Source organism: Pempheris klunzingeri, chromosome 13 (genome assembly GCF_042242105.1).
Source record: "Pempheris klunzingeri isolate RE-2024b chromosome 13, fPemKlu1.hap1, whole genome shotgun sequence".
In the NCBI taxonomy this organism is placed as follows: Eukaryota; Metazoa; Chordata; class Actinopteri; order Acropomatiformes; family Pempheridae; genus Pempheris; species Pempheris klunzingeri.
Genome location: NC_092024.1, coordinates 1,163,422 through 1,175,617, shown reverse-complemented (window position 1 = coordinate 1,175,617; position 12,196 = coordinate 1,163,422). Strand labels below are relative to the sequence as shown.

Here is a 12,196-nt window from a genome sequence, read left to right as displayed (position 1 = left end):
CAGCTCCGCTACTTCTTCTGCTTATTGCTCCCTTTTTGGGAAAGAGCTGAACAGGCTATAATGATTATTCAGGCTGCTTCTCTCTCCAGACCTGCTTGAAGTGACATTCTGCCGTTTGCAGGCTCAGTCCAACTCATCTTGCAGCACCTGCTGAGACAGGGATGTATATATTTAGGAGCTGGTGATCCTTGTTAGCCCGATACGCTGCTACTTTTTAGCTCATCATTTCATTTGGCGAGCGGGCACATTCTTATACAGTCATCATAGTTTGTTACGTTGTCTGTAAATTCCCTGACAGAAGGGAAGAATATTCATCACTGCGACTAACTGACATGCACTAACAATTACCAGAGTGCGCTGTGTGATAATGAGCCAAAAGCTGTTTGTGCCACGAGCTTCCTGCTACCTCAAAGCTCTACCCACCTAACACCTAGCGTTGCATACATTTGATTTTTTAACTTCAGGTATTTCAGAGCTTAAAGCCAGAAAATTTAAACTTTCATCAGCGGGTATCTCGTGGGTTTATCTCCTCTACTTATGCCTTTCATTCTGTTGGTAATTGCATTTACCCCCTAAGGTCCCCGTCATTCATTCTGTCTAATTAGCTCTCCTGACCCTCTAAGCGTGGCTGTGACCTCTTCATCCAGCAAAGGTGCTGACTTCTGCCTCATCACTTGGACTGCAGGCTGACATGAGACCAGCGCTAAACGGCAGGTGGATTCTTGGGCCGGTACTTGCAATTAGAACAGAGCGTTTGCGGCACTTTTAAAGGGTGATTTAACAGCTCCCGTGTTGATTAATAAAAAGCAGTTACCGCATTTGTTGTAGGTGTCCCACGTCCAAGTCCAAGCAGGCTGGATGTAGGTCACATTTGTGTTTAAACAGACTTGTAATGTCTGTGATTGGTGTAAAACTAACTGCCATTGGCCAGCCCCCCAGAATGCACCAAATTAATTGGTGACTCACTGACAAGAACACTGCCATGAAAGGACGACTGTCTTATGAGAGTGAATTTCAGTTGAACAATGGGCCTATTTAAAGCTGACTGGGAGGCTTGTTGTACGGAGAATTAATGTTTGAATTAATCAGCACCTAGCTTTGCTTTTCTTCCTCTGTGATTTAGAATCTGCGGGAAGGAACGGGGCAGAGAGTCATAACTCACAAATTAATCATTTATAATCATTCATCTCACTTGCTGACCAACTGCAGTGCAACAGTAAAAAAAAAAACACTGATAAGAAATACCACCATGTAAATGACACATTTCTCTCCATCCTTCATGCCAAAGTTGTAGCTGTGGGTTTTTTTTTTTTTAAGATCAACACGGCACAAGGCTGCTCCAACATTTAGCTGCCTGCAGGGCCAGTGTTCACATGGGTTGCAAGTGAAGCCCAGAGGACATCTCTAATATGACTGTAATTCTCCATGGCCTCAGCACAAATCACACTGTATGCCTCCGGGCACCCAGCTGTAATTTTTCATACACATGTAACACTCTGCGGGAAAGGCGCCTTCATAAGCTCCCAGGCGGTGCTAATACAACTCAGGGGAGAGGCCTGGGAGATGATGTCACACTGAACCCTTCCTACCCTCCGAGGTTTAGACAAAGTATCAGTCCTACCCACACCCCGGGGGTCCACTACTGATGCAATGTGGTAGCGCCTCTTTTCTGTTATTGCTCTCATCTTTCACACTGCACCTCTCGCTGACACTTGCCACGAGCTGTGTTTTAATGGGGCAGTTCCGCGGAGATGAGATGAGTGGTGCTCATCTTTGACCAGAGCAGGGTTAAACGGGGGGGTGGCGGCAAAATGAGAGTAAAATTCACTGCTTTCGAGCGCGAAACATCACGAACACACCTGCAGGAAAGGAAGTAGCCGCGCTAGTTTCACCAAGTGTGTTTGCGTCCACCTGTTTTTATGTGCATTTTCAATTTGCCTGATAAAAAAAAGTGGAAATAATGGAAAAAGTCTGAGGTTTGACTTGAGCTCTTTAATTACGTCTTGACACTTTTAGAATTAGCTCCACCAGCTGTTTATCTTGATGCAGCCATCCCCTTTAAGTCTTTACTTGCATTATGCCACAGTAAGATGCAGGAGATGGATCCAAATGCATAATGATGCTGATGATTTATTTTAGTCACGATTTGCAGGCACAACCGATAAAGAACCGATGAAACTGAACAAACCAAACTGAACAGAGGATCCGACAACAATGGAGTGAAAATCAGGACTGAAATACAAACTGAACTGATGAGGGAATGGGGGAAAAGGTGACAAGACATGATGAACAAAGGAGGCGATAGGCTGCAGAGACACTGGGAACAGGGCAGGGAACACACACGCCCACACGACACACACACACACACACACACACACAGGGACGGGCAGAAGGAAAAACAGGCTCGGTAACTAAAGAGTACAACTGAAACTAAACACACACACAGAGAACACAATGAAACCCGGACACATTATATTCTTTTTGTGCATATTGTATGAGCACTGCCAGAGAGAGCTTGAGAATTAAGGATTCCACTGCCAATGACAGCTGGGCTGTATGTGTCGTGCAAAAAGAACTCATCGCTTTTATTCAATATATCCATCGTATCTTATTCGTCACTATATTCATTAACAGTAGTGGAGGGAGATGCATGTTATTCTCTTTTGCCAGTTTTGTGGAAATGAGGTTAAATTTGCACATTTGGATGGAAAACTTGCAAGCAATGGACCTCCACCCTCCAGTGGCATATAGTATTAATACTGTTGCATGCTGTGGTTGTATGTTTTATATAAACTAGTCTATTCTGATAATTAGCTCACTCAGCTACTTACACTGGACAGCAGAGATGTGTCATCGAGTGTGGCCACTGGCGACAATAACAGAATGACAGTAAATGCTAAAATGGAGGGTTTCATCATCTGCGACACACATTTGAGGTGGTTCACCCTTATCCTTACCCTTGAGTGTACTACATTGAGCCAATGTGTGTTCTGTTGCTAGTAACTTTTACTTTGGAAGAGGAATAAAGTGTCATTTCTTTTTTCAAACGTCACACAAAAGCCTTGTAACTGTTTTCATCTCCTTGACAAAATCATCAGATGCCTCCTTGTTATTCACCGCAGCAGAGACGTATCTGCGGATGCTTCAGATGAAGAGATTTCCGACGCAGTGAAAAATGCCAATTTGTAACTTACAGGAGCTGTAAACATAATTATAAATCTGGGGCTCCATCTGTTTTACTTGTCTAAGTTTTTACACCATTAAATGTGTGATTACTTCTGGTCTCAATATGGACCCTGACAAAAAAAAAACATGTCAGCAAAGTGGCAGCGAGGTAAGTTTCAAACTGCTTTGTATTTTCTCAGTGGTATGTGAAGTGATGGGTCAATATGTGGAGCGTTTCATCTCGTGCAGTTTTTATCCAGACAGTTGAGAAGAGTGATTAATGAACCCAATGTATCTGCAGTAATGTACTGTAAATGCAAAGAAGGCTGTACTCCTGTTGATGGATGGTCTGAGGAGAATTACTTCAACTATGTGGCAGCTTCTATTACAACAGTAAAACACCAGCGCCATCAGGACCAACAGGCTCTAACATTACACTCTCTGTGCTCCTCGCTGAGGGCCGTCTGAGGTGTGGCGTGAACCTGCCATTTCTTCAGGCCAGCTCAGTTAGCGGCTGACCTTTCATTATCGTCTGTGTGTTATCAGCGAGTCCCAGGGCACCGGGAAGAGCCACTGCGCCAACCTCCAATATTTTTTATTGATTCGGGTTACTGTGAAGCATGCGTCAAAACAGCACAGACGTCTGGAGCAACCAGACAGTGAAATGCAGCGGAGCTAGTGATTGGTAACACTGGGGCAGTTTGGAAAAAAGTATTTCATCCGGTTTGGCTCCAAAGATGTAATAATTAGTGATGAGTTGTGACAAAGCGGAGATAGACTGGCCAACACTTACTATAAATAGGAGGTTTCATGTGCACACGGTCAGACTGGGGAAATAACAACAGTCAAAGTTAAAGTTCGGGTTCAAACTCAAAACCCAATCTACTTGATGAAAATGAATCCAGGTTGGTGCACTGACGTACACGACATCACCTTTTTCCAACGGTGCCCCGCCCTCTTCAAACCAGCGGGAAGATCACAGAAAAAAACGTCTCTGCCATATATAACCAGCACTGTTCTAATAAATGTCATGTTCTTGTACCTGCTCATAGAAAGAAACTGAAAAAGGACCTTTAAAAATATCACTGTGTGCTGTTTTTAACTGAAGTATGTAAATGTGTCTAAAACCCCCGAATACAGATTCCTTCTTATTTCTTCTGTTAATGTTAATGTTCCAGCTAACCTGGTTCTGTTCTCAGTTTTTGGGAGGTGGAAAGTGCCCCGAGTGAAGTTGGCAGTGGAAGAAAGATGACCCCCATGAGACAGGATGAACTTACAATCCCTACTTTAAAACTACCTAACAGCAGATTTTTCACTTTTTAGCAACTCGCTGGCGAACAGGTCAAAGATCCCACGTTAAGATGGCGCCTGGATTTCTGTGTGATGCAGTTCCTCCTTAATAACCAGGCTAAACTCACAGTGATGCAGCGCCCCGGCTCTCAGAGCCTGCTTCACTTTGATTCATGCTCTTTGATGAAGCTGCGAGGTGGTGACAGATTTTTTATGAAGATCCTTTATGATGTGTGAAATTATTCATTTAGGGGCGCATGGCCCTGAGCGCGAACACCTCTACCTCAGCACAACCAAACACTCCTTAATGTTTTATTTCACTTAAAATGATGGCCTGCTATGATAGCGCTGTAGGCTTTAATCACAGGCGTAAAACTAAACTAATATTATGGCGTGTCTTTGCCATATCAGTGAGCAGGGGGATCTTTTACATCCTAATATAAATTGCACACTGTTAACAGCTTGTATGAGCTCCAATCATTAGAGAACTGCTACGGAAATCCTCCATCTATGAGAGATATGACATGAGGAAACTAGACAGTAATAGATTCATTACATTTCCTCTCCATTGTTTACAGCCCTCTCTCGGTAAAAGGGAAACTGCAATGAAAATAATAAAAGCCAATTGGAGGGCCTTTGATCTTGTCTTCATAACGCCACGGCAGCAGCCTGAATATTCCCTGTGAGCCTTCACACACAAAAGACGGAGAGTCTTTTTACCACTAGCATGATAGCATCAAGTGCTGTCTGAAAAAGACGCTTTGTGTTAGGGCAGGATGCCAAATTAGCATTTTCTTTTATCCGATTGTCAGGTGAGGCGATGAAGAAAGCGGCCGTTAAGGAGTGTTTCTGGCCAGGATGAGAATATACTGGTGTGACCATAGGTAGGTCACGCAGGTTTCCACCTTGAATATATGTCAGATCGGGTCACGTGGTACGTTTTGCTTGCTTACTGGCTATTTAGGCTATATACATGCTGCAGCTCAAAGTGTCCCAATTCTGATGTTTTTCCTTCATGTGTCCCAGTTTTGATGTTTTCTGATTAGTGTGAACAGCAAAAAGCTGCGTGGAGTCGCAGTTTTCCAATTCCCATCTGGCCCAAGAGTGGGGCACACACAGATCCCAGGGTTTACAACCTCTAGCAGCCTAAATATGGAAACACAAACCAGAATGTGGCAGCACTGCAGTACCAGTTATATGTAACTAGCTACATGTGATTAAGTTACAAATTAAAATAAAATTGTAATCCATTATAGTTCCTGAGAAACAAAATATGTAATCATATTAAAGTTACTAATCAGATCAGAAGATTGATTACAAGGAGCCAAATACGGCCAAATATATTGTTCTGGTAAAAAGTTTTTATATAAAGTATAACTTCAATCTGTTGCTTTGCCTCTTTTCATCATGTAGGAAGTCCCTCTTTTGGCATATTTCTTGATGGTGGAGGTCAAATTAAAAAAGTCATTAAAGTAGTTACGTCACATATTACACTGTATTACGTTTAAGAAGTAACCTGTTCTAGTGTCGGGATGCTAACAGGCTCTGAGTGACAATGCTGACATGCTGATGATGTATAATGTTCGCCATGTCCATCACCTTAGTTTAGCGTGTTAGCAAGCTCATATTTTCTAACTGGCCCCAAACACACAGCAGAGCTGAGGCTGATGAAAATGTCATTAGTGTTGCAGGTATGTGGTCATAAACCGTCATCATAAAGTATTTTGACAAATTTAAATTTCAAAGTATTAGTTAAGTGATCACTAAAGTTGTTGCCTTTACTGTGATGGGAACATTAATGTCTGGATCAAATTTCATGGCAATCCATCCAATAGTTTTTGAGATAGTTCACCTAAGTCGTTAGGATTTATCCACTGGGGGCTATGAATGTTTGTACAAAATGTCATGGCGAACCCTCCAAACCACAGTGATGGACCAACTGACCAACAGACCAATCATCCCCACAGCTGTGCCACTATTGTGGCTAAAAATCAGATAAGAGCAGTATGGGTGTTCCTAATTTGAAGGCATCGGCCAATAATCGTCCAAATGCTACGTTTTCACTGTTCCAGTGTGCAGGGTACTGTGTTCCCCTCCTGATGTCTGTGTGTGATGAATTAAGTGTTCAAGCTTAACGAATGCATTGACACCTGTAACCGCTAACAACTGGACAGACAACAGGACACAGACTGGGCTTTGCCCCTGGAATATAATACTGACTACATGAGTAAAAATACCATAAATGATGAGTAGTAACAGCACAAAGTTTACTGTTTCATATGATGGCAGAAACGTGGAATAAAGTCATGACTTTAGATTAATACAATACTCAGTGACAGACAACTACCATGGTTTATAGGAACATATCAAAATATTGTGTGATATCATAATTCAGACAAAAGTATGTATAGGAAACAATATGAAAGTAAATATGTTTACATCACTGCAGACGGTCAGCAAACAAAATTTCAACTACTGGAACTCCAATTTCAGGGGTATGATTAAGATTTATTTCCTTTTGAAAATATACCCATAAATTTGTCATATGAAAACAATTTTACAACCTTGAACATTTTATCACAACAGGATCACACAAGTTAACACCCACGTCCCTGCATTACAAAGAATTGCCCTTAATTGTTTTACTGTTTCTTTTTTTCTAGACATTTAAAACATTTTCAACAAAAAAAACAAACAAAAACCAAACAATACAAGATTCCACTACAACTTTCAAATTGCCATCTATTAAATATCCAGTGCTCCAGGGAAGAATCCGGACACGCTGCGGTGGTGCGATCAAAGAAAAATGAGAGAGGGGGAAATTCAAGCCATAAATCTGTGAAGCTCGACTTTGTCTCCTCCCAAAGAGGGCACCGGCCAGTAAATCTTTGCCATTGTGTCTGGCCACCGACTCTTTTATATCATATCAAGGGATTTGTCTGGCAGGAAAATCTGCCCATGATTTATTATGTTATAAAATGAGTTTAACATGCTATCTCTATAGCTTAAAGCTTTTCCAGAGCAATAACACCCATGACCACTGCTATTTCTCAGGAAAAGTGTCTAGTGTTGCTGGAAAGTGAGCTCTATGGAAAAAGCTCAGACTTTGTAACTACTGTGTGTGTTAAATATTTCCTTGAGTTTAGAAAAATCCCCATCTAATGTTGGAATCATTCCAAGGGGGACGATGACCTACTTCAAAATGTATGCAGCATTTCCCTTTAGTATAATAATCGTGATTTTGCATACAAACATAGATAATCCAGTTTTACTCAACAGTGACAACACTGTTGTCACAATGACCGAACAAGAAGAAAGGCCTGGAAAAATGCTTTGGACCCTATCGTTCATTTTAATTGTCCTATCCAACAAGAAAGGCAATGCGTGCACATGCACAAAGAAATGCACGAATGCAACATGCGCACACGGATGCACTCACACATACACGCACTCGCGCACCCATGAACGAAACACACGCCTTTCACACTGCAGCTAATATGGGTATTTGACAATTTAGTCCTGACATGTCGCAGCGATGATAGGTCTACTGCCACGCCAAGATGTCCCCCGTCACTCTCAGCGGCTCCCTCCTTCACCTTGATGTCACGGTGAGTCGACAACATCGTTACTCATCACATCACCACTGAAACACATGCCTAGTGCAGCACTATATCACTCCCATATTGATATGTTGGTTATAGTATTATACTCAATGTACTGTATGAGAACATTATTTCATATAAACACGTCCACGGTTTCATATATCACTTTTATATTCACATGCCCACTTTATCACTAGATCACCGTCATATTGACACCCACTATATTGGTACATCACTTTCGTTCGTCACGAATCCACTGTCACTGAAAAAAGAAAACACTTTTTCAGCTGACATGTGGACATTTTGTTGTTTCGGCTTTGCTATCGTGTGAGTCAGTCGTCGTTTTCAAATCATTTTCATGTTGACCCGTCGTGGACCACTTGTTTCTGTCACATCTGCTGCAGCCCCGTTGGATTTGCGAGGGACATACTCAATATCAAAGTTGCTCTTGTGGCGTCCTTTCCCTCGGCTCCAGGCGAACAAAAGCAGGAAGCAGAACACGACCACACCTAGGAAGGACAGGCAGCCCATGGCAGTGGATATAATGATAGTCTTGATATCTAAAGGGACTGTCATGTTGTACAGTACTGTCCCATTCCCCCATGTGCTGTTAGAGTCTGTCAGATAGTTTGAGCTCCTGTTGCTATAGTGAGATCTGTCCCCAATGCCCAGGCTCTTCACAGCTAAAGAGGCTGACAGGCTAGCGTTGCCTGCAGGGTTACTGGCAATGCACAAATACACCCCGCTGTCATGCAGCTCTGCTGTCTTGATCTCCAGGGTACCATCTGGTTGGACCTCCACCCTACCACTGCTCTTGGCTGTGATGTAGCGTCTGTGAGGTGTAATCCAGACCACTGAGGGCCGAGGTGCTCCCTCTGCCATGCAGCTCAGGCGGGCGGGCTGACCCTCATCAGCCATCAGCTGCTGGGTCGTGTTGGGTCCAATCCGTGGTTTGGTGCAGGTCATGTACCTGGAGACCAGAGGCTCCTTGAGGTCACGGAGAGTTTTCCCTAGGAGGTGCTCAGGGGCGCTGCACTCAGGCTGGACATCCAGAATCTGCAGAGAAGGGGGCTTGTGGCTATTGAGCAGCCAAAGCAATCTGCAGTCGCACACTAATGGGTTGCCACCCAGACAGAGCCTCTGGAGGCTGTCCGGCGAGGCAAACACTCCCCTCTCCAGGGAGTCCAGGCGGTTCTGTGACACATCCAATAGTTGCAAAGATTTGAGGCCCACAAATGCAAAAGGTTCAATCGACACCAGACGAGCCCCTTCGAGGCGGAGCTCCAGCAGATGTGGGAGTTGGCCCAGCTCTCCCTGATGGATGTGCTGGATGCGGCAGTAGGACAAGTTGAGATGTGTGAGGTAGGGCAGGTTGCGCAGCGCTGCGCCAGGGAAGGCAGACAGGTTAGTGTTGGTTATGAACAACGTTGTGAGGTTGAGGCCGTGCAGTGAGAGGGGAGGCAGCGAGTCCAGCCAGGGCCAGTAATCAATCTCTAGTCGGCGGAGACGCGATAACCTCTTAAACGAGAACGGCTTGAGAAAGCTAATGCTCAGGTAGCGCATGCGCAGTTCGACCAGGCTGTGCAGGTGGCCCAGAGCATCAGTGGGGACCACAGTCAGGTTGGAACGTTCCAGTGTCAGACTCTGGAGTCCAAGTAATCCTGTGAAGGCCCGTTGAGAGATGAAAACCAGTTCGTTGTCACCCACCTCTAGGGACGTCAACCTGCGCAGATCTTGAAAGGCATGATCCAGTAGAACCACCAGTCGGTTGTGGCTGAGGTCGAGGCGGGTGAGATTGGTCAAGCCCGACAACACGCCGGCAGGTACCAGCTGAAGCAAGTTACTGCGAAAGTTGAGCGAGCGGAGAGCAAGCTGAGAACGAAATGAGCCAGGCTCGACCACGCTGATGAGATTGTCGCTGAGGTCCAGGTCCTCCAGCTGCTGGAATGAAGAGAAGTTGTCTGGCGTGATGATGCGCAACTTGTTCTTACTGAGGTCCAAAACGCGTGTCTCAATGGGGATGCCTTCAGGGATAGTGGGCAGGCGCTTGCGGTGGCAACTAACCGACTTGCTTTGGGCAGAGCACTCACATCGGGCGGGGCAGCTCAGAGCCGGGCTGGCCAGGAGAAGCAGCAAGGCCCCGCCCAGGAAGAGGTGGCAGTGGTGCAGGGCTGGATGTCGCATGTCTCTTTTACCCACGTTGCCCTCTGTCATGGCACAGCTTCTTGTCCATACGGAGCACCATCACGAACAAGCCCTGCAAGACACAGTGCATGAACAGGAAATGTGTTAGAATGCTCCTCACTAAACTCGCACCGCCTTCCTCTGTTTGCCCCCTGCCGTTTTACATTTTCAACCTTTTACACTTTGTCTCTTTAAACTGCCAAGTCTTTTCTCCCTTAATGAACTGTCCCTTTTCCTGGCAAGGTGGATATAATGGAATTAAACTCACAGCAGGGCAAGACGCAGCAAGAGAAATATCAGCTGCAGAAGAATGTGACCGTTCATCACTGTGTTCGCACAAAAGGTTGCAGGCTAACTGGGGATGTTTCATGAGGCCAGAAGATGTTTCAGCCCGATGCGGAGAAGTGACCCTCGTTAGAGTGCAGCGAGGCTAAACGCCCATGTGGATTAGTTGTTGCTGCATGTGTGCGACGGTGTATTTTGCCTCAGCGGTAATGGTGCGTTTATGTGTGTGTCTGTGTCTGAGGGGGCGGGCTGGTGAATGGACTATATGGCAAGTGTTCAAACTTAAATACAAACTACACAGGAAATGAAATGGCAGCTAACGTTTGCTTCTATAAGTGAATCCACAGAGTTCACAGCAGCGCTTGCCAGAGCGCTTCCATTCTTCAGCCCAGTAGGATGAATGGAAACAAATATATATGACTTCTTAATGAGTAATCAACATACTGAGTCATCTCACCGGGTCAGTGTTTCATTTCACGTTGAATACATTAAGTATCTATATTAATCACCCAAACTGACTGCTGCATTTAACCATATGGCATATTTATAGATAGTTCCTATTTAATAATAGGTAAAAAAAAAAAACAAGACATGAAGACACAAACTGTGAAGAACAACAGCTGCATACATTTACATAATCCCCAAGACACTTTGCATTTGCTTCATTGTGTTACTGCTCTGTTAGTTTACTGCAAATTACTGCATCTTTATATTCTACATGCATGCATTTTAGTTTTGTTTTGTTTTGCTGTATTTCTTTTGTTCCTGAGTTGATCAGGGTTTTTTAAAGCACTCAGTAGTTTTATCTTGTTATAAAGCCATTTAATGTTTAATGTTTACACATTAATGCCAGCATTAGTACAGCAGTCACTGTGCTTATCTCTATAGGAAACACAGCTTGTGATGATAACAGCATATTGGTATGGCAGCACTTTCTGCTTTCCATAATAGGATTACTGCACTTTCCAATAAAAATACAAGCATTCATTTGAGGCACATAGTTCATCCTTATATACTGGAGTACTTTAGAATATCAGGAAATTAACAAGTGAAATTTACTGTAATTCTTTAAATATAAAAAGATTTGTTTGATTTCATTTGCGAGTGCTGTTTTTCAGTTTTCTCTTACATTTTGTGCATTTGCTCAGCGAAACGAGGCTCCAATTCCCAGCCACAGTACAGAGGAATTTTTTTTTTTTTTTTTTTCCCTCGAAGAGAAGATAACGGCATGTTAATGAGGGGAAGGATGCAGAGTTCAACTGTGAAACATTATGTTCTCTGAGAGCCACGCCTCTTCACAGCTTGGAAAGACACAGACCTTGACATAAAAAGACCTTCCAGCAGCCACAGGTTGTTGAATTGACAGATGGCTAAGCAGACAGGCTGACCATAATCGCCTCATTACCAGTAGTATCTACATTTTGCACATCACTATCTTTGCCAATTAGGGGGTGCAAAACGTAAGACACATCTGTGAGCAGTGGAAATTTGAATGCAATCATAAAAGAGAAATGAGAGAAATATGAGAGGTGCCATTAAAGAGCTTTTTAACTGCTCGCAGAGCTCTTGTCAATCACTGCAAAGCAGAATCCTGCCAAGGTAAGCAGATGACGAGCACGCAGACAGACACATACCTTACTTTGATAGTGAGGTGAGTGACATTCAGAAAA

The 12,196-nt window shown here is 43.8% G+C and overlaps 1 protein-coding gene across 1 annotated transcript; it reads right to left on the bottom strand.

Moving 5' to 3' along the window:
• Nucleotides 1-8,402: 8,402 nt before the first annotated feature.
• lingo2b (leucine rich repeat and Ig domain containing 2b) lies at nt 8,403-10,271 on the bottom strand. The gene has a single exon (XM_070842764.1). It carries the CDS (start codon nt 10,269-10,271, stop codon nt 8,403-8,405), a length of 1,869 nt encoding a protein of 622 aa, XP_070698865.1.
• Nucleotides 10,272-12,196: the final 1,925 nt, after the last annotated feature.

What these genes read in the sequence shown, in the direction of transcription:
- lingo2b (XM_070842764.1), bottom strand. Translation starts at nt 10,271, where the DNA reads ATGACAGAGGGCAACGTGGGTAAAAGAGACATGCGACATCCAGCCCTG.